The sequence below is a fragment of the Pinus tabuliformis genome, chromosome X (genome assembly GCF_031772625.1).
Source record: "Pinus tabuliformis cultivar Carrire ecotype Pingquan chromosome X, CPIR1, whole genome shotgun sequence".
Classification (NCBI taxonomy): domain Eukaryota; kingdom Viridiplantae; phylum Streptophyta; class Pinopsida; order Pinales; family Pinaceae; genus Pinus; species Pinus tabuliformis.
In genome coordinates, this window is record NC_142308.1 from 796,048,107 (window position 1) to 796,073,824 (window position 25,718).

At 39.9% G+C, this 25,718-nt stretch overlaps 1 protein-coding gene across 2 annotated transcripts in view; it reads right to left on the reverse strand.

The window, feature by feature from the left end:
• ACS (acetyl-CoA synthetase) overlaps window positions 1–25,718 on the reverse strand; it is a 288,618-nt gene that overhangs the window by 173,873 nt on the left and 89,027 nt on the right. For both annotated transcript variants that reach the window (XM_089446615.1, XM_089446614.1), the window contains exons 7-8: window positions 14,175–14,276; window positions 13,939–14,027 (exon numbers count right to left, since the gene is read on the reverse strand). In XM_089446615.1, coding sequence (XP_089302741.1) covers window positions 13,939–14,027; window positions 14,175–14,276 — 191 coding nt within the window. The remainder of the gene's footprint in view (window positions 1–13,938; window positions 14,028–14,174; window positions 14,277–25,718) is intronic.

Consider the following 25,718-nt stretch of genomic DNA (forward strand, 5'->3'; position numbering starts at 1 on the left):
CCCAATTTCTGGTGAGGTACATGGGGTAATTTGGCCTCTAATCCCTGCCAAGTGTTGTTTCAGTCTATTAATGCCCCCAGGACCTTCCTTAATTTTCCTATCGAAAAATTTGCATTGCATTTGACTATCAACCATTTCAACATATGCCCAAGTAGGATCTCTTGCTCTAGGTGCCATTTTTTTACTAGGAAATGAAAGCAAACAATCTGAAAATGAAAAAAAAAAAAAAAAAAAAAACATTGATGCAATGTTCATTTCTTGGAAAAAAAACACTCTCTAAGTTTTCTAAATATGCACCTAAAATTTACTAAGCAAAAACAGATTTATAGAGGTGAAAAAAAATACCTCCAGGCACAAACTGCCTCCTCAAGCTTGCTCCAAGAATCAGCTCCTCAATGCTGCTCCAAATGACTGCCCAAGAAGCTCCTCACTCCAGCTACAATGCTCCTCCAAGACTCCTCACTGCTGCTCCAAAAACAAGCTCAAGAACTGCTCACTAACTCTCAAAGAAGACTCTCACTCAAATGCACAAGATTGTTGTGAGAGAATGAGAGCACTTGAGTGTGTTAAATAGGGTTTGGGAGGGGGAAATGGACCCCAAATGACATTTAACTTATTCACACAACAGCTTGGAGTCCAAACCAATCAGCATTCACCCAAAAAAATCATTAAAAAAATTAGAAATCGTTGTTTTTTATGTGGTTACGGGCCGTTGTTATGACTCGGCCGAGTTGGCCGAGTCATGGCTAACTCGGCCAACCGAGCCGTTTCATAGGCCGAGTCAGTCGGAGGCCTCCAACTCAGATCAACTCGGCCGTTTCGGTATCGAAACGACCGTTTTTTAAAACTATGGCTGTGAGAGAATGAGAGCACTTGAGTGTGTTAAATAGGGTTTGGGAGGGGGAAATGGACCCCAAATGACATTTAACTTATTCATACAACAGCTTGGAGTCCAAACCAATCAACATTCACCCAAAAAAATCATTAAAAAAATTAGAAATCGTTGTTTTTTATGTGGTTACGGGCCGCTGTTATGACTCGGCCGAGTCAATACGGAAACGGCCGAGTTGGCCGAGTCATGGATGACTCGGCCAACCGAGCCGTTTCATAGGCCGAGTCATTCTGGAGGCCTCCAACTCGGATCAACTCGGCCGTTTCGGTATCGAAACGGCCGTTTTGTAAAACTATGTGCATAACAACCTCTTCCTTATCGTTGTTTGTAAAAAAATATCAAAATCATGATTCCAAAGTCTGAAATTGTCTAGTATCCTCAGAATCCTGCATTTCACTCTGTGCTAAAAGAAACCTGTTTCTATATATGGAATAGCATCTTAATGTATCCCTAAAATTTGCAATTAAAGTTTGTTTACAGCACTTTTTGTTTGAGGTTTGTGCAATCTGTGATGTGATGAACAAGCTTTGTCAACTATTCTCTAAACTCAGATTTGAAAAGGATTTGTACTAACTTAAACATAATAATTTTGCTCTGAGGTGTGTTTAGAGTATCTCATGGGACCTTCAGTATGACATGACTTGTGACAGATTAATGTCCTACTCAACAATAAAAGAGTACTATAAACAAGATCAATTCAAACAGAGAAATAAAACTTCCTTTACAATGGTCCTCTATGAACCATAATAAGATAAGATAATTTTATAAATGTCCAACGAATAAACACAAAATTAGATCAATGAGACTAAAGGATACATCCAATATGAGTACAACGTGGGAGCGCAAATGCAACTCCTAGAAAATGCCAAAGCTAAATCTAGAATAAAATGAAGTAAATAAGGATACAATAATACCACAACCTTATAAACATGTATATAACCAGATGAAAGGTCGGTGATGTAGAAGACCAAGTGAATAAGTCCAATGCTAGAGGTCGATGATGTCAAGAATTCCAGATTCTGATTGTCGATAGTGCGGGGACCAACAGTGGCATTGGCTCGCTATTAGAGTCCTTTGAATCCAATGAGGTGTCCGGTTGTACGATCCTAGGGGTAGGAGCAAGGGATACTCCTCGCATTCGAGGCCGAAGGAAAGAAGCTCTAGATAAGTCTTTGGTTGCTCCGCTAGGTCTAGGGAGGAATCCATCGGGGAGGGGGCACATTGCTCAAGAATCATCTGGAACTAATCCCTCTAACACTCTGGGTGTGACCGTGTGAGTGAACTAAAGTGTTGTTCAGCACCTCCGCAACGGTCTTGAGGATACCCAGTGGCCTCTCAAAGAGGGGGGGTTGAGAGGAGACTTGGGATCTTACTATTCTACTATCTGAAATCCTCTCAAACTCAACTTGTCACTTGTGGCTTCAATCATCCGGATCAACCAGAAAGTATCATGTAATCGTCTGAATCGTCCTCAAGTGAGGCAGGGAATGTTACTATGTACAATCTGAGATCTGTGTCTAAATATCTCCCTAATGAAGAGGGCTAGGCATCTCTGGTCAGGATACCAGAAGACGGTAGAGAGGGATCCTCCTAAATCTCTATAGAGGAAGTGGTATCACCATTTGATCTCGTAGTAAATAGGCCACCTAAAAATGAGGTGTTGCTTTGTCTTTACCTCCTAAAGGTGACACACCTAGCAGATCCTGTCAGATTGTGGTATATGGTGGTCAGTTTCCACTTGGAGTCGATGAGAACCAACCCGAAGCTAGCCCAAAAGGATCCTAAGTGAATTCATCCAATGCCTGCACGTGTATTGTGTTATGAATTAAATATATATATAAATAATACAAATAATGTAAATAACAATATTAATGATTAATTAACTAGTAATTAGTAGTGAAGAGGCATGTCTCTAAGGACATGACCATTTGTGAAGAGGTACATGCCTAGGTATATAAGCAGGCTCTCATCCTCATATGTAATCATCTCATATCTTCTATCCATTTATATAATATATTACTATCCTATAATGGATATTTACATATGTCAGGTCTTCTGAGTATATTGTTAAGTATACGAACTTTGTTCATTACATTGGTATCAAAGCATATGAACTTTATTCGTTCCATTGGTATTAGAGCATTCCTTCGAGTATACGAACTTTGTTCGTTACATTGCTATCAGACATTCCTCTGAGCATACAAACCTTGTTCGTTACATTGGTATCAGAGTCGTTTGATCCTCTGACCGCTCAACCGTTGCATAGAGCACACTCTCCAATCCACGCCTTTGGCCATCGAAATTCGTCAACTTTGTCGTTCAAGTGTTTCACTACATAGTTGGAGGTTCTCCATTTTTGGATTCATCATCAGGCCCTTGGCCACTTACAACAAAAAAAAGGGGCTAAAAAAAGATTGCAAACAAATTATTAGAAAAGTTAAAAACAAAATAAAATAAAATAAAAAGTATATAACAAATAATTTAAAAAAACAAATTAATTTAAAATATATATATATATTATATTTATATATAAAAAATAATAATAATATTAGAAAAGCCCACAAGGCTTTGGATTGAAGGTGAATGGGTGCACTATTAAGGCACTCCATGCGACAGGTCACCGGTTCAAATCCCCCGTGGGTGCTGAGGTAGTATTATATATAAAAAAAAATTATAATATAATAAATATTATAAAAAGAAAAATATTAAAAAATAAGAAGGAAGAAAGTGAACAGCAGGCAATTAGTCATCGATCGGCCACCGTCGCGGCACTCTACACAGAACGCAGTTGCTACTAGCATGCTACCTCCTTCGTTCTACCACCATACTCCACCGCTACCACCAAGTTTAATTCACTCGACAGTCGACCAACCATTTGTTGTTGTCGCCCATGACCAATGGTTGTCACCATCTCACTATCATCCTGTGCTGCCGCAATCAAGCCTATTCGGTCACTCTCCGCCATCAAACAACTACTATTGTCACTCTACTTGTTGCTACTATTAAAATTGGCAACCAGGGCAAAACTTCATGTGGGTCATCTTATTCATGGCTAATAATATTTTTATTAGATTCCTCTCGTCGAGAGGTGTAGGATTGATCTAAAGATCATCCAATTCCGATAAGTATCATGGAGATATGAATTTATTTTGATTATGGAATTATTATCAAGCCGACCTACAACTCATGTAGGCTCAGAAGCCCAACAGTCGCATCTATTCACCCACCAACGTTGTGTATAAATATAAGAGGACTTTTCCTCATTTGGACTCACTCATCTCATCACATCTCTCTCTCTCTCTCTACTACGCAGAAATGAGTCTCTTCTCTACTGCGCTAAAATGGGTCTCTCTCTCACACATGTGAAGCCGGAAGCTGTTGAATTTGAAGCTGCAACTGCAGAAGTAAAGATTGACTTGCGTGGCCTAGAAGATCTCCTCTTTGGAACTGTGCTGTAGGTTCATCTGAACCTCCTCTGAAAGCCGCAACTTTTGGTGGTGGAATGAAGTCAATCCGATGAACGGTTTGCAAGATATCGACTGCCCTAGTTTGAAGCCGGAAACTGCTGAAACTGAAGCTACAACTGCAGAAGTAAAGATTGACTTGCGTGGCCTAGAAGATCTCCTCTTTGGAACTGCGCTGTAGGTTCATCTGAACCTCCTATGAAAGCCGCAACTTTTGGTGGTGGAATGAAGTCAATCCAATGAACAGTTTGCAAGATATCGACTGCCCTAGTTTGAAGCCGAAAACCGCTGAACTGAAGCTGCAACTGCAGAAGTAAAGATTGACCTGCGTGACCTAGAAGATCTCCTCTTTGGAACTGCACTGTAGGTTCATCTGAACCTCCTCTGAAAGCCGCAACTTTTGGTGGTGGAATGAAGTCAATTCGACGAACGGTTTGCAAGATATCGTCTGCCCTAGTTTGATAATGAAGCCGCTAATGCTGATGCTATTGATCTAGGGTTTGCTACAGCTGATATGAATCAGATTTATTGTACTATTTCTCTCTATTGAATTATTGAAGATAAAAGAAGATTTGATCAAAGGGTTTCCCCACACATTGTGGGGTTTGTCCCTGGCTAGCCGCCACATCTTGTGTCTCTTGTCTTGGCTTGTTTTCTGTCGATCGTTTAATGTTCTATCTGCACTTTACTTTATGTACGTGTGATTGCTAATCTTTGGAAAATAATAAGGAAAAGAAGTAAAATGTTATAAGCATAGAACATACCATAACTTAACATGGTATCAGAGTTGAGGTGAAGACAAAGCCCAAGCAAGAGCAAGAGCAATCATCGAAGAGAATATTGGCAAGGCTATCCTAAAAGAACTATGGGGTCCTCAACACTCTTTCCTGCTGAAGACAAGCTCCGTGAGAAAGCTGACTATCACGGATGGAAGATGTCTATTGATCTAACCCTTGAGAATCAAGGAGTGTTGGATCATGTGAGAGGCAATATTGTTGATCCTCCATCAAATGCATCCGTTGATGCCTGGAACAAATGAAAAAATGGAGAAGTCAAAACAATAGAAGATCATCCGGGACTCTATCGACAAGCACTCGGTGGCCTACATCTCTGAACTGGACACCTCCAAGGAAATCTACGATAGACTGGTGAGTTTATTTAAAGTTAATGATGCAAATCAAGTTTTGTTTCTTAGAAATAAGCTGAGGGAAATCAAGAAGGGTAAAGATGAAAGTATGCAAGCATACTTCTTAAGAATCACCGAGATCAAGAACGATCCCCTATCTATTGGGGAAACTATTACTGACAGAGAAATGGCACTCACAACTCTTGAAGGATTACCATCTGAATGGTATGTGTTCAGGACTACTCTTCTGAACTATAATGTAATTCCTGGTTTCGAGGAATTAATGGCTAGATGCATTCAAGAGGAAACAAGGGAAGAAGTGTAAGAAATGCCCATGCCTAAAGGTCCTCCTGCTACCTTTTCTTTTCATGCAAAGAAAAGAAATAATTCCGGGACTAAATCAAAAGGAAAGGCTGGACCTAAGGCTAGAAGAAAATGACGATGTTACATTTGCGATAAAGCAAGTCACTATGTATGAGATCATGAGCATCACGATGAATGAGATCATGGACATAAAGGGCAACATGAGATCATGGACATATAGGATAGCATGATGATGATGCACACTAGTTTGAGCAGCATTATGATGGATAAAATCATGGACATGGGCAGCATGATGATAATCATTATTAGAGAAGCATGGTACAGTATGCAGTGGTGCAACTCGAAATCCCTCTGATGGCAATCAAAGGAATGACAAATTCAACAGCAAAGGTAAGAGGAGAGCTGGGAATCAAGGAAGAGGACAAGCATTCAAGAAGGCCAGAAATTCCAGGATGTATTAAATGCACCTGACCTCAAAAAGAACCTAGTGTCCATCTCGGGAACGGAAGACAAAGGCTACAAGGTAACCTTCAGCGATGGCAAGGTATGTATATGGAAAAATAATGTTAAAGATGCCTTTACTCTTGGGTTTAGTGATTCATTATATCAGGTCGATGGAAGTCTACTAGGTGTCATGTCTTATGACACATCTCTTCAGTCCGAACTTTGGCATTAGAGGTTTTCCCCCCTTCATTATAAAGCTATACTCGGTGTAAGACAAATGGTGACAGGGATGCCCAAATTCTAAGTAGAGAAAGAAGGTGTATGTCCAGGATGTGCTGAAGGAAAGCTCAAAAGGGGACCATTCGCCTCAAGCCAAAGCAAGACCTCCAATATATTACTGTTGGTTCACTCAGGCATACCTAATGTTGGTATTAAGAGGGAGACTACTACACCACATACTCCTAAGCAGAATGGTGTGGCGGGAAGGAAGAACTGCATGATTGTGGAAGCTGTCCAAGCCATGCTACATGATCAAAGACTTCCAAAGTTTCTATGGGTTGAAACTGCAATCACCATCGTATATGTACAAAATTGATGCCCTCATCAAGCATTGGGTTCCAAGACTCCTAAAGAAAAGTTCACCGCAAGGTGAACAATATTTTGACTTTGAGGAGCTCTCAAGAAGCCAACACCAGGGAACCGAAAGAAAAGGATGATGAATCAATGCCTGATGTAGAAGAACCCATGGATCTGATAGATTGTCATCCACATGAGCCTTCCTCTTCTAAGAAGAGGCCTTCATGGCTTAGGGGGATACTTGATGATGCTAAAGGACATGTTGCACCCTGAGGAACCTTCCGTCAAAGTAAGAAACTTAATAGGTATCAAGGATACCTGACCATCATGAGCACGATCATACAAAATGAGCCTTCGTCATTCTCAGATGTCGTCAAGCATCAAGTATGGAAGGATGCTATGACCGTAGAATATGAGTCTATTATGGAGAATGATGTCTAGGAAGTAGTTCCCAGACCCTGGACAAAACAATTGTTACTTCAAAATGGCTTTACAAGATAAAGCATGCAGCAAATGGAAGTATGGAAAAGTATAAGGTTCATTTTGTTGCTCGTGGTTTATCCCAGAAGGGAGGTATAGACTATGATATTTGCACCTGTTGCCAGATATACGACCATCCGCTTGATCATAGCCCTTGTGGCTTCACAAGGATGGAACCTACATCAGATGGATGTTAAGACTGCGTTCTTGCATGGTTCTATCAAAGAAGAGGTCTACGTGGAGCAACCCGAAGGATTTGAGATTTATGATCGAAAATCTCATGTATGCAGGTTGAAGAAGGCTCTCTATGGGCTGAAGCAAGCACCCCGAGCATGGTATGAGAGGATCGATAGCTACTTGATGAAGTTGGGATTCACTAGGAGTGAAGTTGATCCTAACCTTTACTTTAAGGTTGAAGATGACAAGCCTCTCATATTGGTGTTGTATGTGGATGACCTCTTTCTAATAAATGCAAACCCTCTCATTCACAAATGTAAGAGGGAGATGGCTTCTGAATTTGAAATGAAGGACCTAGGACTTGAAGTGTGGTAGAAGCCATGGGAAATCTTCCTATCTCAAGGAAAATATGTGGTAAATATATTGGAAAGATTCGGTATGATGGACTGCAAGCCTGTGACTACCTCGAGGATCTTAACTTTTAGAAGTTATATGGTAGTGAAGTCAGACTAGACTTGGGAAATGCCTCTGAGTTTCAAAAACTCATTCGCATTGATGTTCTTGGTGAACCTCCGTCCGAACATATGTTTTGCAGTTAGCATTGTGAGCTCATGTTTGGTTGAGCCTCACTGGATTGATGTCAGGAATCTTCTGAGATGTCTTCAGGACACAATCTCTCATGGATTAAGATACACTGCCGGAGATGTGAGACTACTTGGATATACTGATGTTGATTGGGCAGGCAGTGTGGTGGACCGTAAGAGCACTTCCGGGTGCTGTTTCACCTTGGGATCTGCTTCGATATCCTGGATGAGCAGGAAGCAGAAGTCGGTGGCTTTGAGCACCGCCGAAGCAGGATATATTGTTGCTAGCATAACCTCGTGTGAGGTAGTCTGGTTGCGAAAGCTCTTCAGTGAGTTGTTTGGATTTACATTGGATACCACTGTGATTCTCTATAACAACCAGAGGTGGGATTCGATTATTGAGGAATCCCGTATTCGTCGATTGCTCCAGCAGATAGACATCATCTTGGATATGGTCTCCATCGCATTAAGATGATGTACAGGTTGATACACCTTGTCAAAGCCCCGAGGAAAGATCTAATCTGTGATTTTCCCAAACGACTTGGAGTCGGTAAGAAACCCTTGTACAAGGGTCCTGCATGTTGCATACATTGAGCTCTGGGAGCTCTGAGAGCTTGCAGTTCCTACTGTAGCAACATACGACCATAGGGTGACTCACCCTCCCCTGGTGGTGTACACTGGAACAAGATGATTCGCTCTCTTGTGGGACAAGATGATTCGCTCTCTTGTGGAACAGGATGATTCGCTCTCCTGTGTAGCAGGATGATTAGTTCTCCTGTGAGGCCTGGATTGATGTGTTCTCCATGGCGATTATAGCAGGATTGATGTGTTCTCCTGTGAGGCCTGGATTGATGTGTTCTCCATGGCGGCCTGGATTGATGTGTTCTCCATGGAAATTGTAGCAGGATTGATGTGTTCTCCTGTGAGGACAGGATTGATTAGTTCTCCTGTCGAAGCATCCTACCCATGCAGTCTGGGACTCATGGGAAGTACCTCTAATCTGATCAATGAGCAGGGAAATGAAGTTAGGGACCATAGTAGTACCGATGGACGCATCGTTGTAATTACCGTACTCCCTACGCTAGGATGACCTCCATTGATCTGGGATCAATGATACTGGTCTGGGACCAGTGGTAGGAGTTGTACCATACTATGACGCTGACTTCGGGTCGGTTGAGACTGGTCTGGGATCAGTGGTACATACTCTGAGACTGACTTTGAGTCAGTGGAGGATGATATTGGTCTGGGACCATTGGAGTTGTACTCACTATGACGCTGACTTTGGGTTGGTTGAGACTGGTCTGGGACCAGTGGTACATACTCTGAGACTGACTTTGAGTCAGTATGATACATCCTCGATCATTTTTTCTTCTTCATAATTCGTACAAAAGTAGAGTAGAACAGAACAATGCAAGAGCAGAGCAGAACAGAACAAAACAGTACAGATCACTGCAGGGCAGAACAAGACAAAGCAGAACAGGCAAAATAGAGCAGAGCAGGGCAAGGGTCAGGCTGTACAAGGCAGTGCATTTGATGGATGAATAGTAACGACCGATAGACAGATTGCAGATGAAGTTCTCCATGGTTGAGATGGAGTGTTAAAATTGGCAACCAAGGCAAAACTTCATGTGGGTCATCTTATTCATGGCTAATAATATTTTTATTAGATTCCTCTCGTCGAGAGGTGTAGGATTGATATAAAGATCATCCAATTCCGATAAGTATTCATGGAGCTATGAATTTATTTTGATTATGGAATTATTATCAAGACGACCTACAACTCATGTAGGCTCAGAAGCCCAACAGTTGCATCTATTCACCCACCAACGTTGTGTATAAATATAAGAGGACTTTTCCTCATTTGGACTCACTCATCTCATCACATCTCTCTCTCTCTACTACGCAGAAATGAGTCTCTTCTCTACTGCGCTAAAATGGGTCTCTCTCTCACACATGTGAAGCCGGAAGCTGTTGAATTTGAAGCTGCAACTGCAGAAGTAAAGATTGACTTGCGTGGCCTAGAAGATCTCCTCTTTGGAACTGTGCTGTAGGTTCATTTGAACCTCCTCTGAAAGCCGCAACTTTTGGTGGTGGAATGAAGTCAATCCGATGAACGGTTTGCAAGATATCGACTGCCCTAGTTTGAAGCCGAAAACTGCTAAAACTGAAGCTACAACTGCAGAAGTAAAGATTGACTTCCGTGGCCTAGAAGATCTCCTCTTTGGAACTGCGCTGTAGGTTCATCTGAACCTCCTATGAAAGCCACAACTTTTGGTGGTGGAATGAAGTCAATCCGATGAACGGTTTGCAAGATATCGACTGCCCTAGTTTGAAGCCGGAAACTGCTGAAACTGAAGCTGCAACTGCAGAAGTAAAGATTGACCTGCGTGGCCTAGAAGATCTCCTCTTTGGAACTGCACTGTAGGTTCATCTGAACCTCCTCTGAAAGCCACAACTTTTGGTGGTGGAATGAAGTCAATTCGACGAACGGTTTGCAAGATATCGTCTGCCCTAGTTTGATAATGAAGCCGCTAATGCTGATGCTATTGATCTAGGGTTTGCTACTGCTGATATGAATCAGATTTATTGTACTATTTCTCTCTACTGAATTATTGAAGATAAAAGAAGATTTGATCAAAGGGTTTCCCCACACATTGTGGGGTTTGTCCCTGGCTAGCCGCCACATCTTGTGTCTCTTGTCTTGGCTTGTTTTCTGTCGATCGTTTAATGTTCTATCTGCACTTTACTTTATGTGCGTGTGATTGCTAATCTTTGGAATATAATGAGGAAAAGAAGTAAAATGTTATAAGCATAGAACATACCATAACTTAACAGCTACTCCCTATTTCTATCTATTGTCGTACTAGATCATACCAACTACTAATTCCTATTGTCGTTGAATTTCGCTAAATTTTGTTTTAGTCATCAAAACGTTTTGATTGCTTCACAATAAATTTAGGGGGTATAATCGCATATTTTCAAACGTCTAAATGCTTTCCATACCAACAAAGTCATGTTCGTACAAATCATTTTCATGTGTTTGTACAAATCTGCAGTGTAATATCTTAATATTAAATTTTAAAGAGGGGTTTTAGTAAAATAGGGTTACAAAAAACTATTCAATGAACCATAATCGATTTCGTCCAAGAAATTAAATTGATCGTGCATCTTCAATTGAAATCGTAGAGGAGAGTAATTGTTAAGCAAGGAAAATTATTATATTAATTAAATTATTATGATAATAAAAAAGGGCCTTTTTGAGATACAAGGAGGAAAGGTTCCACCAAAAGAGGTAAGAGTATTGAGCTTATACATAAAGACTTTGAGTAATATAATATAAGGAAATAAAAGGGCAAGAATTATTAAAAATAAAAGGTGAAAAGTAAACTTTAGTTTTTTAAAGGAGAAGGAATTATTAAAGATTTATTATTAAAGTTTTTAAGGGTTATTATTAGGGTGACTAAAAATTCATTTGGTGAAATACTCACTAAAAGACAAAAGTGAAGGAAAAAATGTATATATATAATTACTACTATTCAATTAAAATTCAAAGCAAAGTACACGGGAAGCATTATAGGAAGACACTCACAAAGTACTTTAAAAGTGAGTGGAATTTTAAAAGAGTTACTCTTTGAAATTCTACTAAAATATTATTTTAGAGGGAAGAAAATTAAAAAGAGAATATATTTTTATATTCTCAAAGCTCATTAAAAAAAAGAGGAGAAATATATATTAAGGACTCTTATAAAATCTATATATATAAGTAAAAAATCAAGGAGATAAAATAAGTGAAGAAAAAGCAAAAGGATGGCATCCACAAGAAATAGTGGTTTCTTTTCAAAATACTTTTTTTGTTCAGAAGGATATCCTAATTGTCCAGAGTCACTTAGAAATCAAAATGTCGTCTGCACAAAATGTTACAGAACTTTTGGTTTAGATGAATATCTAAGTGATTCACAAAAACAATCATTAGTAAGAGATATAAAACAATTAATGGCAATAACTGAGCAACATCATGCAAATTTTAATAAAGAGATGAAGAAAACAGAATCCAAATTGCAAGTTGAACACTCATCATCACCCATACAAAATGATGCAATCCAGTGTACCGAAAATTTGCAGTTGGAAGATCAAGAGAAAGACAAAATAGCCAAACTTTGGCAAAACAAAGACATCTTACAATAAGAATATAAAGAGCTTGCGGATATGCATTACAAGGAAGTAGTGGAAAAGGATGAAGACATTTTGCACCTCAAGGACCACGTTGAAAAAATACTTGCACAAGTGAAGAAGACTAAGGTCACAAAGAAGGAACTCAAGAAGCACCTAGCAAAACAAGAAGAGGAAAATTTACATTTAAAGAACCTTAAAAAAAATTATTAGAATAAATCGAAAGTTTAAAAGATGAAGATATGAATACTAAGGACAAAGTCAACAATTCAAAAAACGAAGAAATTTAACGTCTAAGGAATCATAATCAAAACCTTCTTACGCAATTAAAGAAGCTTAAAAGTGACAAGAAGTCGCTAAAAGGAAAGTTAGAACAACTTACTAATACTCAAGAAGTATTGAAGCCTCCAGTCGTAACAGTCCAAGTTGAAGATAAAGGAACGAATACCAATCCAAACAATATCACAACTCAAGAAGAGGATAAACCAGTTCAAGTGAAGATGTACTTAGAAATTGCAGTTCAAGCAATGGAAATTTCAAGTGCATATTTTACATTTAATCAAGCGATCTTTGTACCTAAAATAAATCAAATACCTTCAACAAACCAAAGAAATTACCACAAATAGATTAAGGTGAGATCAAATCACAAGAAATTCTTATCGCCATCCAAATTATAAACGTAGATATCTCAACCATATTCTATGTATGTATGAGCATATTCTCATTCATACATTTTAATATATTCTTGTATCTTCAACGGAGATCTTCATATTCCAAGTCTTCTAGAGTATTTAACTTAAGTACGATCTTTGTTCATTACATTGGTATCAGAGCATTCCTCTGAGCATACAAACCTTGTTCATCACAAATTGGGAGCCGGACGATGATGCCATCCTGTAACTCCTAGAAATGCTCAAGGTAGAAGGACATCTTCATAATGCAAGAGTGTTATTAGGAAAGCTCCCTTCAGGTGATTTGCCTTCATCTGAAAAGAGTGAGAAGCAGGAGCCTAGATGATAGTGGTTCCCCTTCAGACTCCAGAGTTGCCATTGATTTGTCCTAAGACCTTGCGTATCCAGTGAGACAAAAGCAGTAACAGAAACTTTTTGAATATGCTATATTTGAAACTGCTTGTACTGTACACCTATATGCTAACCTTACATTCGTTTCTGGAATATGGTTTTCTGTTATGAAGCCAAAATTTTGATGTACTTCCACTGCATCGCTGCAGCTTTTTACTTAACATATAATATGTTCCAGTTATTGTTTTAAAAAAATCAATACAAGGATGATGATACACTAACTGAAGCAAATTCATACAAGTACAAGACGAGCCGGTGCACTTGCCAATCAACATATTGTGAGAATATATTATTTAAATAGCAATGCTATACATATTATATCTTTTGTTTTTTCTTTTTAATGGTTATATAAAGAGCATAACAGAATTTTGTATGAGATGTCACATTATTTCTCAAAATTGCAATCATTCCCCTTTAATCATATTGTCCTCACCACTTTTTATATATATACCATCATACTTCAATGAACTAAAATTTTGCCATTCCAAAACAGGTTTGTACCTTTCGTTTATATACTAGTTACATGGGCCAGATTCATAACATTTGCATTCATTTTAAAAGAAGGCAATCATGAAGAGCAAGTCACAACTAACCCATTAATTTGGATCTGTACACATACCAATATATGTCATTTGATTTGTAATCAAAAGCATATTTGAAGGTTGTGGCTGAGTAAACCATATATCCACCAGTAGTATGTAGAACACCCTACAGTACAAAATGAAACTCGAAACTTTTTACAATCTAGAAAATAATAAGAATATAATATCATAAGAAATTAGAATATGTTGAAGAGGATGGTATTCAAAGAGTAATTATTCTTGTATTATCGAAACCTTAAGCACATATATTCACCTTTGGTTTCCCTGTACTACCACTTGTATATAAAAGGAACAGTGGATCTTCTGCATCAAGCCATTCAACTTCACATTCGGTCATGTATTTTGGAATTGTATCCTACTCAAAAGAAAAGAAGAACAATTTAGTCTCAAGTTTGTAAATCTTTTAAATTGCAAAAATTTACTTTCTCAAAAATTCAATTGGAGACACAATAACATTATTATTATTATTATTATTATTATTATTATTGAGAGAAATTAGAGATATTTACAACACCGCTAATTATAGAAAGAATTACTGTACAACTTTTACCTCATATGCCTAAGGAATCTATTTTGTCAAAGTTGAAAATAACCATCTTAGACTTCTATTATAAAAATTAGAAAAGAAAAGGAACTTCTTGGTTAGTTTAACAATTATAAGTAGAGAGTGAAATTACAAACATCTCATTTTAATCCCTTACACACAAGTTTGGGCACTAAAACCTACAGTAGTCACTCTTTCAGAAAGCTAAAGAGCTAATGCATAGAAATACTGGAATAGCATAAAAAGTATGTGAAGACAAATGGGAAGAAAAGGAAGTTATTGGGATAAGTTCAGGCATGGCTAGACCTTTGATAGAAATGGGAGAACAAGGGCAATAATAGTTCTGGAGTGCTGTCAAAGCTTCAGGCTATGTCACAGGGTTTGCCGAACCTGAAGGTTCAGGTTCAAAATTTGGCGAACCTGAAAAAAAAATTAGGTTCGTCCAGGTTCACCGAACCTAAAAGACAAACCTCACATAGAACCGAATCGAACCAAATCATGAATAATCAGAAAAAATCAGGATTGACTTCAGGTTCAATTTAGGGGTTTTAAGATTTGTTTAAAAAAAATTAAAATGGGACCCATGGCACGATTATCAAAATTTTCAGCTGCGTCAGTGTAACCATTTCTTCATATATATTTTATATTTATTAATCAAAATTCCTATTCACGTGTTTATTGATGTGATTTCTTATTTTTTATGTTATATTTCATTCTAAATAATATATATACATATATTTGAAAATTATATATAGCCGAACCTCATCTGAACCTTATCAGAAAATTCAAACCCAATTCAAACTTAAAAGATGCCGAAACTAAACTCGAACCGGAACTGTGTGACTTAGGCTTCAAGAATGAAGAGGACCAAGAAGAAATAACTAATATAACTGGAAGCTTATGAATTGCATGGCATACCATCTTAACCTAACACTTGTCAGCTGCGTCAGTGTAACCATTTCTTCATATATATTTTATATTTATTAATCAAAATTCCTATTCACGTGTTTATTGATGTGATTTCTTATTTTTTATGTTATATTTCATTCTAAATAATATATATACATATATTTGAAAATTATATATAGCCGAACCTCATCTGAACCTTATCAGAAAATTCAAACCCAATTCAAACTTAAAAGATGTCGAAACTAAACTCGAACCGGAACTGTGTGACTTAGGCTTCAAGAATGAAGAGGACCAAGAAGAAATAACTAATATAACTGGAAGCTTATGAATTGCATGGCATACCATCTTAACCTACGTAAACATATTTTTTAACCTTAACCTGCTCTAATACCAAAATTTTAAAAACCCGGACAAGTCAAGTCATGATGGTTACTGTTATCCACCATTTAGTTTTGCATTTTTTAACATCTAAAGGAATTCTGAGAGCACTCATGGAAAAGTTCCTGAAGCAGAGGTTCTTGTTGTAAAATGTCCCATGTTGACAAGAAGTTCGGATGACAACACTGGCCATCTAGATTGGCATCAATGTCCTTTCCCTTCCTTGATTTTTCAGGAACCCTTTGCCAAGGCTACCTAGCAGAGAAAGGATCATTCTCTTCTAGATGTGCAGAAATTAATGAAGTATGCATTAGCAGAAATGGTTTCTGTATTGATAGCAGTGCATCCCCTTTTCAGTAGTAGTGATGCAATATTTCCAGCATAAGAGTTTTCCAGGTCAGGCAACATGGTTTAGAGCACTTGCAAACATCAAAATACATCAGACTAAACTGTTTAGAATATGTGCAGTCTGTAATAGCCCATTCGCATTTGCAGATCAGCAAATTCAAAGCATGTATATGCTGATTGGTGGGGTTTTACCCTCAGACCACTTCATGGCTTTTAAACTTTCACTACAATATGCGCAGTGCATCCCCTTTTCAGTATTAGTGATGCAATATTTCCAGCATAAGAGTTTTCCAGGTCAGGCAACATGGTTTAGAGCACTTGCAAACATCAAAATACATCAGACTAAACTGTTTAGAATATGTGCATTCTGTAATAGCCCATTCACATTTGTAGATCAGCAAATTCAAAGCATGTATATGCTGATTGGTGGGGTTTTACCCGCAGACCACTTCATGGCTTTTAAACTTTCACTACAATAGTTAAATCTGAATTAGAATCAGGACTCCCTGTGTCTGATATAGCAGGTGAAGAAAGTGTCCGACTCAAGTGAGTTTGTTGTCTGCAAAGATTCAAAGGCCTAGATTACAAGCAGCAAATAAGATGCAAAAAAGAGATGGCTGCACTTCACTAAATGATAAATATGGATATTAAAGGGTGCAAATTCATATTGTTTCTGAGCTACAGATATGATTCTGGAATCTATATCAGTTCAGTTCGCATCTTATAAGAAAGCATCATTTCCACTGTCCAAAGCTACATAAATCATGTAATACATAATTGGTTATGTCTGAGTTAGTTTATGAATGTTCAATACAGGCAAAGTAATTACAGTCAAAACTGTAAGTGGAGGGATCAGAAAACTTACTTAAAAACTCCTCTCGCCCAGTATTTTGGCTCAGGATGAAATATAACTTGAACCTTGGTTACACAGAGAGCTTTCTAGCAAACATTCTGAGTCGTCATTTGCGGAGAATTGTTCAGCTGCCAGCACTCTTTGCATATATATATATATATATATATATGTTAGCCAGAGCAACAAGTTTTGAAGTTTGAAGGCCAACCTAAGCTACAAATTGGAGCCCACCTAATACATGAACCTGGATTGGGCCTGTTACCCCTCATTTCAGCAGGTATACCTACATGCAAATTTTTCATTTGGCAGCACCATTGTAAGCCCAGAGAATGCAAATCAAAGCTTTGTAGGTCATGTGGTATTATGTTTTGTGGTATCATGGGCCTATCATTACTGGCCATACCCATTCCTTTTTGACTCCACTTTTAGGTCTTTTCATCCTGTATAGGATTGGAAGGCTTAGGACAGACCTACCTGGACACATGGTTTGGAGAGCCACTGGTTTTGTAAGGGTGATTGCTATTTGTCGGGCCAACCCAATCCATGTCTTGAGCACGCTTATGTCTTATCCACATGGCCATGCACCATAGAGTCTGTCTGCATTCTCTAGCCTTGGTATATCATCATTTTTAGTTTTCAACATGGCAGTCTCACAATTCATAGCAATTCACATTTCCCAAAGAAGTTGACAGATCCCAATGCACATGACCCTTGAGGTCAAAAGTCAATAAAGACTTAACATTCTCAAAAAAATGTGAATTTTCCATCCCACATGGAAATTTTGTCAAAAGGTGAAAGCATAAAGGAGAAATTCCCAGTCCAAGGTGGTCATCCCCTCTTTTCTAGCACATGTGGACTATATTGGGCAAATTAAGATCCATACTTGGTCAAATGAGGCAAACCTTACATCAAAAGTCATGTAAAAAAAATTCTGGACAAAACCCATGTGCCCAATTCCTCAGAGACTGCAAGGTATGGAAGATTTAGCATATGGTTTATCCTAATGAGGGGTCAACCCGGTTTAGCCTAATGAGGGGTGCCATTGGGAGGGTTAAATCTAGCTGTTGGTGCTGAGTGAATGATAAAAATATTCAAGGAAAGTTAAGATTCCCAACAAAAAGGATGAAGGTTGTTGCAAGTCAAAGCTAATGGATGAAGTCTACCAACTTTCCCTAGTTGTTGGAGATCATAAAGTCCATTCCAAGCAAGCGTTGAGCAAGGAAAGCAAGTTGTTGGGTCTCCTAAGGAATCTAAAAATTATTTCATGTAACAACCCACCCCGAATTACAGACAAAATAAGAGTATTAGCATGCATACGAGTCATGCATATGATAGCTACATATGCATGCATCGCATGCATTGCACTATTATACTTACTAATTGATTATGAAAGATGTCTAAATAAAGGATACTTACTAATTGATTATGAATGATGTCTAAATAAAGGATAAATGAATTAATTATTAAAAAAAGAATATACTAGATTGAATACCTAAACCATTAAGAAGGTAGATCGTGCCCTAAACATAATACTCTAAAAAAATAGTAAATATCTCATTATTATTATAGTTATTGAATAGAATTAATAATTATCATTTTGCTACTTAATTATTCTGATTAATAACCTATGGCATTAATGTATATAAATTATTTGTTTGAAATAATCATATAACTAACCAAAAGCTAATAAATAAATTATTTGTTTATAATTTTTTTAACATAATATTAAAACAAACAACCGAACATCCCACTGAATATAATAAGATTTCAAGGTAACGGTGAAAGATATTTGTCTCAACCATTTTTAAACTCGTTGGACAAATTGTCATTATTACACTTTTAATACATCAACATCGATTTGGTGGTTGTCAACTATAATAACTATGAAACTATTTTAATAGTTTTGGGATATTCTTGAGGCGGTCGATTAATGGTTGGGAAATATTATTTTAAAAGAGGGTTGTCACCAAAAGAAGAAGGGGGAAGAGATTATTTAAGGGGGAAGGAGAAAAACAGAGGGGGAAAAAAGCTTTGGCCGAGGGGTATTGAAATGAAAGAAGAAGGGTTTTCTTTTGGTGGATTATGGAGACGGAGGAAAAAATTCTAATAGAGCCACACAGAGAGATAAAGATTGAGCTTGATTGTTCTTGGAGTTTTGGGCATGGGGGCCAGAAGATGTGTTTTCTGGATCTGGGAACCAGACAGGTTGATCCCAGATAGGCTGGGAGGAGACGGTCGGTTTGGTCGCAAGAACGGGAGCGACAACTGATTCAGAACATCTCCAAATGAAATCTTCAGATAAGTATTTGCGAATGATTTGTTAACTTTCATTTTGAAAATTTACTGTCTAGTCAAGTTTCCTTAAATTTTGTTAAATTTCAACTTAGAGCACTACATTGCAAGTCACTTCAAGCCAATTTCAAGTGGAACATTGCATTTCTAATGTTGATTTTGGGTAGCATCGGATGTGCTCTAACCACGAAATTTGGTGGAGAGTTTGGGGAACATGAGATCTCCAATACCCAGAAAGGGTTTGGGAAGATTCTAAACAGATCAAGAGATATTAAAATAATCAATATTTTTAATGGACTCCCTAAGTTAAAATAAAATATTAATGTGTATTAATATGAATCTGCGTTAGAATGGTCCAAAAGACATGGATCAAGCCAGATCTAATCTTCGTTGTTGATTAGGGACTTAGTCTCGGCAGTTGAGATGTCAACAGGAAAAGTATAAAAGGAGGCTTGAGGGTCACTTGGAGAACACACCAGAGTGATTAGTGATTCTATTCTCTAGAGCGGGGTTTGCTAAGAGAGATAGAAATTTAGAATCAATGATTGGGAGAGCAGCTGAGGGGCATTGAGTACAGAGAAACAGAGAATGCAGAGAGTGTGTCGAAAGAGCAGCGCAGCAGCAAAGGAGAGTGACACAGAGCCAGCAAGGGCCCACGCAGGGCCACGCAGAGGTAGCCAAATGTTGCGCAGAGCACCAGAGGGGCCAGTGTCGCTAGCATAGAGGCTCCCAGAGCTGATGTAGGGCCTCCTAGGGTTGACGCAAGCCAAGGACGGTTGACACAGGGCTAGCGCTGGGCTAGAAGAGGCTGACGCAGTCCAGATTGGGCAGACGTTGGGGTTGCAAGAGCAGTTTTGTGCTGAGGAGTTGCCGGAAGGATTTTCCGGGGTTTCAGCCAAGAGATTTCTCTCAAACTATGAGGTATAGCTGCTAAGGAAATTCTCTATTGGGTAGGCTTGTTTCGGCACCCAGATTGTACTCTAATATTGATTAATAAGAAAACCCTCAGATAGCTGCACCGGTTTTCCCGCATTGGGTTTTTCCAGGGACAATGGTCCAAAAATAATGGTGTCGTGTGGTGTGTTTGTTCTTGTTTCTTTTAGTTATTGATCTGTAATATGTTGAGCATGCATTGGTGTTTATTTTCAATATTTACTTTGTAAATAACTTGTTAAAGAAAAATAACAAGTAAGTAGGAATAAATCAGAAAAGTGCATGAAGAGTTTCTAAACTAAGTAAACTTAGAAACTTCAACATGGTATCAGAGCGTAATTGTAGATCACAGGAGGACTAAAATACATCAGTCGAGCGGAGCAATAGCAGCAAAAAACAGTTGTCGTGAGGTGACAAAAGTTGTTTCTAGCAGTGCAGAAGCCAAGAAGTGTGACGCAGAGCCAGCCAGAGCCATGCAAAAGAAGCCGGGAGCTGCGCAGAGCCTTAGAGAGGCCAGCGTTGCTAACGCAAAGGGCCAGAGGGCTGACGCAGGGCATCCTAAGGCTGACGCAGACCCATCTGGGGTGACACGGAGCCAACGTGACGCAGAGAGGGGCTGACACAGTTCACAGAGAGGCAGTTGCTGGAGTCTAGAAGGCTGCAGAAATATTGCAAAGTGGAGCTGGTGAGGTACTGTAGTCAGAACAATACCTGACAGAGCAGGGCCAAAGGAGTTGTTACCAAGGGTTTCTCATCGAGGAACCTGGATCAGCAGTGCAGTTGCACAAGACAATCAGAGTAGGAGGCATCTCGACAAGCGGCAGAAGGATTTCCTAGAGGGAAATCAAGACTTAGAGGGAGTCCAAAAGAGAACTTCTAGACGGGAAGTAGAGACTCAAAGGAGTCGAACATAGAACTTCCAGGAGAGAAGTAGAGGAGCGTCATGGCACTACACGGGGTAAGAGACCAGGATAGACTAGACGGAGCATCGAACTTCGCAGTCTGGAAGGCCAGAATCTTATCAGTGCTTGACAGGAATCGTGTCAAGAACTTCGCCTTGAAGGTTATAGCTATCCCAGTCGACCCCAACGATAACAACAAGTACGAAGAGGCAATGGCGAGGGCCAAGTACATTATCCTTGATGGGGTCAAGGATCATGTGGTACCACATATAGCCGAGAAGGAAACGGCAGTTGAGATGTGGGAGGCTCTCAAGAACATGTACCAGCATACTTCTGTGCAGAGAAGAATGTTGCTCGAGAACTAGATGAGGTCGTATCAGATGAAGAAGCGTCAATCGATTGACACCTTCCTCGGAGGACTGAATGAGATCTGAGACCACTTCACTGTTATAGGAGAGACACCGGTCAGGAGCTTATGGTGAGGACAGCCCTAAATGTTGTCTCAGAAGATTGGGAAGTGTTTGTCCAGAGTATCCTGGGCAGAGGGACTCTCCCACCTTGGGACAAGATAGGGGCAGTCGAAGACAGGTAGCAACAGCAAAGGGATCAAGGTCAAGCAGGAGGAGGAGGATGTGGCCCTAGCATCTGAGGTCAAGCAGGAGAAGCAAAAGAAGAAAGATCTCTCCAAGATCAAGTGCTTCCACTGTGGGGAGATGGGTCATTATGCGACCCAATGCCCAAGGAAGAAGAGTAAGGGAGAGTCTTCTGAGACTAAGGCACGCCAACATAGGCAAAGAAGGAAGTTTTGGCAGACGATGACTGTGCCATGAGTGCACACGCGCCACTTGAGCGGAAGTGGGGAGACATCGAGCTGTAGTCAGGGGGACTACAGGCGATGAGGGGCAGGATCCTTGAGGTACTTAGCCTCTTGGATTAGACCTTGCTACGGGAGCCCCGACAAGGAGTAGCAGGACTGGCTGAGTGGATAGAGACGGATAGGGATGGAGCAGCAGAGAGAGCTACAGTGCAGGAGTCCCGAGACAGCACAGATCTAGCAGGTTGCAGCAGTGCGAGAGGCACAGGAGTGTTGCACCAGTGCAAGAAGGCACAGCGAGGTGTGCAACGGTGAAAAATGCGGGGAGTTGTTGCAGTAGTGCACAGGTCAAAGAGAGGGAGCACTTGTCAGCGGTAGAGGGAGCTTCAGCGTCAGTGGGTGTTCCTAGCCCAACAGGGAGGTCAGTTGGGAGATCAGTCACTTACTTCTCAGTAACTGAGTTGCAGTGCAACAGTGCGCAGCACGATGCAGCATGATGAGAGGAGGTGCAGTGCGAATGCAGTACTGGGAGAAAGGACCAGCAGCAACATGGATGCAAAGGAGCTGTAGTACAGATGCAACAGTGGCAGTGGCAAAACCACGAGCAGCAATACAAGATGCAGCAGTGCAGAGGATGATGGGCAGGAAAGCCTAGAATCAGTACAGGTACCGATGCCGAATGGTCAGAGTAATACTTAGTGAGGAGTATTGTTAGAGCACAGTCTTCGCTAAGAGGGAGTGTTGATTTGGGGTAGCACCGGATGTGCTCTAGCCATGAAATTTGGTGGAGAGGTTGGGGCACATGATATCTCCAATACCCAGAAAGGGTTTGGGCAGATTCTAAACAGATCAGGAGATATTAAAATAATTAATATTTTTAATGGAGTCCCTAAGTCTAAACTTAGGGAAAATATAATATTTTTGTGTATTAAAATGAATATGTGTTAGAATGGTCCAAAAGACATGGATCAAGCCAAATCTAATCTTAGTCGTTGATTAGGGACTTAATCTCGGCCGTTGAGATGTCAACAGGAAAAGTATAAGAGGAGGCTTGAGGGTCACTTGGAAAACATACCACAGTTATCAGTCATTCTATTCTCTAGAGTGGGGTTTGCTAAGAGGGATAGAATCAGTGATCTGGCGAGCAGCTGAGGGGCATTGAGTACAGAGAAACAGAGAAGGCAGAGAGTGTGCCGGGAGAGCAGCGCAGCAGCCAAGGAGAGTGACGCAGAGCCAGCAAGGGCTCACGCAGGGCCACGCAGAGGCAGCCAAGTGTTGCACAGAGTATCAGAGGGGCCAGTGTAGCTAATGGAAAGGCTCCCAGAGTTGACGCAAGGCCTCCTGGGGCTGACGCAGGGTCAGCGCTGGGCTAGGAGAGGCTAACGCAGTCTAGATTGGGCAGACGTTGGGGTTGCAAGAGCAGTTTTGTGCTGAGGAGCTGCCAGAAGGATTTTCCGGGGTTTCAACCAAGAGATTTCTCTCAAACTATGCGGTATAGCTACTAAGGAAATTCTTTGTTGGGTAGGCCAGTTTCGGCACCCAAATTGTGCTTTGATATTGCTTAATAAGAAAACCCTCAAACAGCTGCACCGGTTTTCCCACATTGGGTTTTTCCGAGGACATTGGTCCAAAAATAATGGTGTCATGTGGTGTGTTTGTTCTTGTTTCTTTTAGTTGTTGATCTGTAATATGTTGGGCATGCACTGGTGTTTATTTTCAGTATTTACTTTGTAAATAACTTGTTAAAAAAAATAACAAGTAGGTAGGAATAAATCAGAAAAAGTGCATGAAGGGTTTCTAAACTAAGTAAACTTAGAAACTTCAACATCCAAGGCGAACCATCCTCATAATGTGTTTGACGTCACTTTGTTTATTGGGGGGTTTTATGACCCTTTTTTCATCTTGAGCTTGGAAAGTCATCCCCAAGCTTCATGGAAATGCCTTGACTTGTGGTATGGGCATGGGCCTTCATCTGAGGCATATTTTGAAGCCTAATAAACATTGTTTGAGGTTTTATTAGAGCTATTTTTGAGGGTGTCGCCGCCTTCGGAGAATTTTATCACCTCTCATATAAGGATTTCAAGTAAAATAGAATTAATTGGGTTGTGGTAACAAGTCAAATCATTATTTTAGGGAGACTTTTCAGACTAGCCATTAGAAATAAAATTATATAAGGCTAGTCTCTCATTCCATTTGGTGTTGTGAACTATGAGATCATCATGCCATAATAAGAACTATTTTTTGGTGCAAATACTTGTTTGTGGATTGATTCTTCTATTCTTTTTCTTCTTAGCCATATAAAATATTGTGCTCCATAAAATAATTGCAAGTTTTTCCAAATGACACAAAGCTAGTGTATTGATCCATTGTGGGGCTACACAGTCACGTGGAAGAGGAAGGTCAGGACGCTAGGCCTCACTTTCTCTTTGTTGGATTAGGGTTTTATACCCACCAAAAGTGGGTGACCTTAGAAGAAATTTTCCCCTGGTCATCTCTTCCAATCGGCAGCCAGCTACCCTTGACAGCCACCAAGTACCCAATGTGATGTGCCATTCTTATCTCCACTGCCTGCATCAGTTGTATGTTTCTTTGTCGATTTGTCAAGAGCACATTTTGGAAGGTGGGCAATCCGACCCAAAACGTACTTTATTCATTATGCAATCAAGTGCTTATGATTGCTTTTCATTTGGGCATTTGGCATGAATTGTGGGGTGACTTGTTAGAAGGAAGGATTTTGATCGTGGTTTTGTTTCCTCGCCTTAAATGGGGGATTAATCTTTAATCCTAGTCCAGTGGGACCTCCCCTAATCGCCCATGGCTTTAGGAAGGGCACTACTTGGGGAAACCTGATTAAGATAGTGAGGTCCCATTTTCCCATTCCATACTTACCACTTACCTCCTTACATTACGATCCCTATACTCCACCTCCCATTTAGCACACCCCTCCCATTTTCTACATATCTGGGTCAAGCCTGAAAATTTTTCCTCAAGAGGTTGATGCAGCTAAAAGAAAAGGAAAAAGCATATCATGGCCACATGCAAGAAACAAAAGAAAGAAAATTATAAAATGCAAAAGATGGTCAGGATATTAACATTAGCACGTGGGCAAATGCCAAGCATGAGCTCTAATCCTTATCATTATGGCCATCACCTAGTTCTTGGGGCCGATGTTTCCCTACCACATCATTCAAAGTTTTCTCTCATTTCCTAGACCTTCAAGCAACAACACAAAGAAAAAATCAAGAAAACACAAAAGGCAATCAAAGGGGTAGAAAAACAAAGGCCAAGGTAACTCATGCATCCACGATTGCTCCCTCCTCACATTTGTATGCCCAGAATGTGGAATTCCTCATCATTGCTACCCTTTTGACCATGGCATTTGGCCCAGAGACCCCTTTTCCCCTTCGTTCCATCATTATTCACATGACACCTATTGATTGAAGGATGTACCAGGGACCTGTCTTTCCCCTTAGGGGTTGGGAACACCTAATAGGATCGTCCATTAGCCACTCCTACCTAGGGAGGTAACACTATTACATGATCAAAGCCCCAAATTTGGAAGGGAAGCCTTGTATGAAGTGTCATTTTTCCCTTGATTAACAAGCTTGGTCCACTTAGATGCACTAATGATTATTGTACCTGTTACCCACCATTTTGTGGGTGATAACCCAAGGAGAAAATAAAATTCCAAAATGGTCCTCAACCAGCAGCCCCTTGCAGTCACCAGCTAGCTCATTATGCCATTTCTCCACCAACTGAGCCAGTGATGTGGTCCCTCACCCATCTGCCATGATCGTATGTTTGAAGGTGGGCCTCCTAAATCT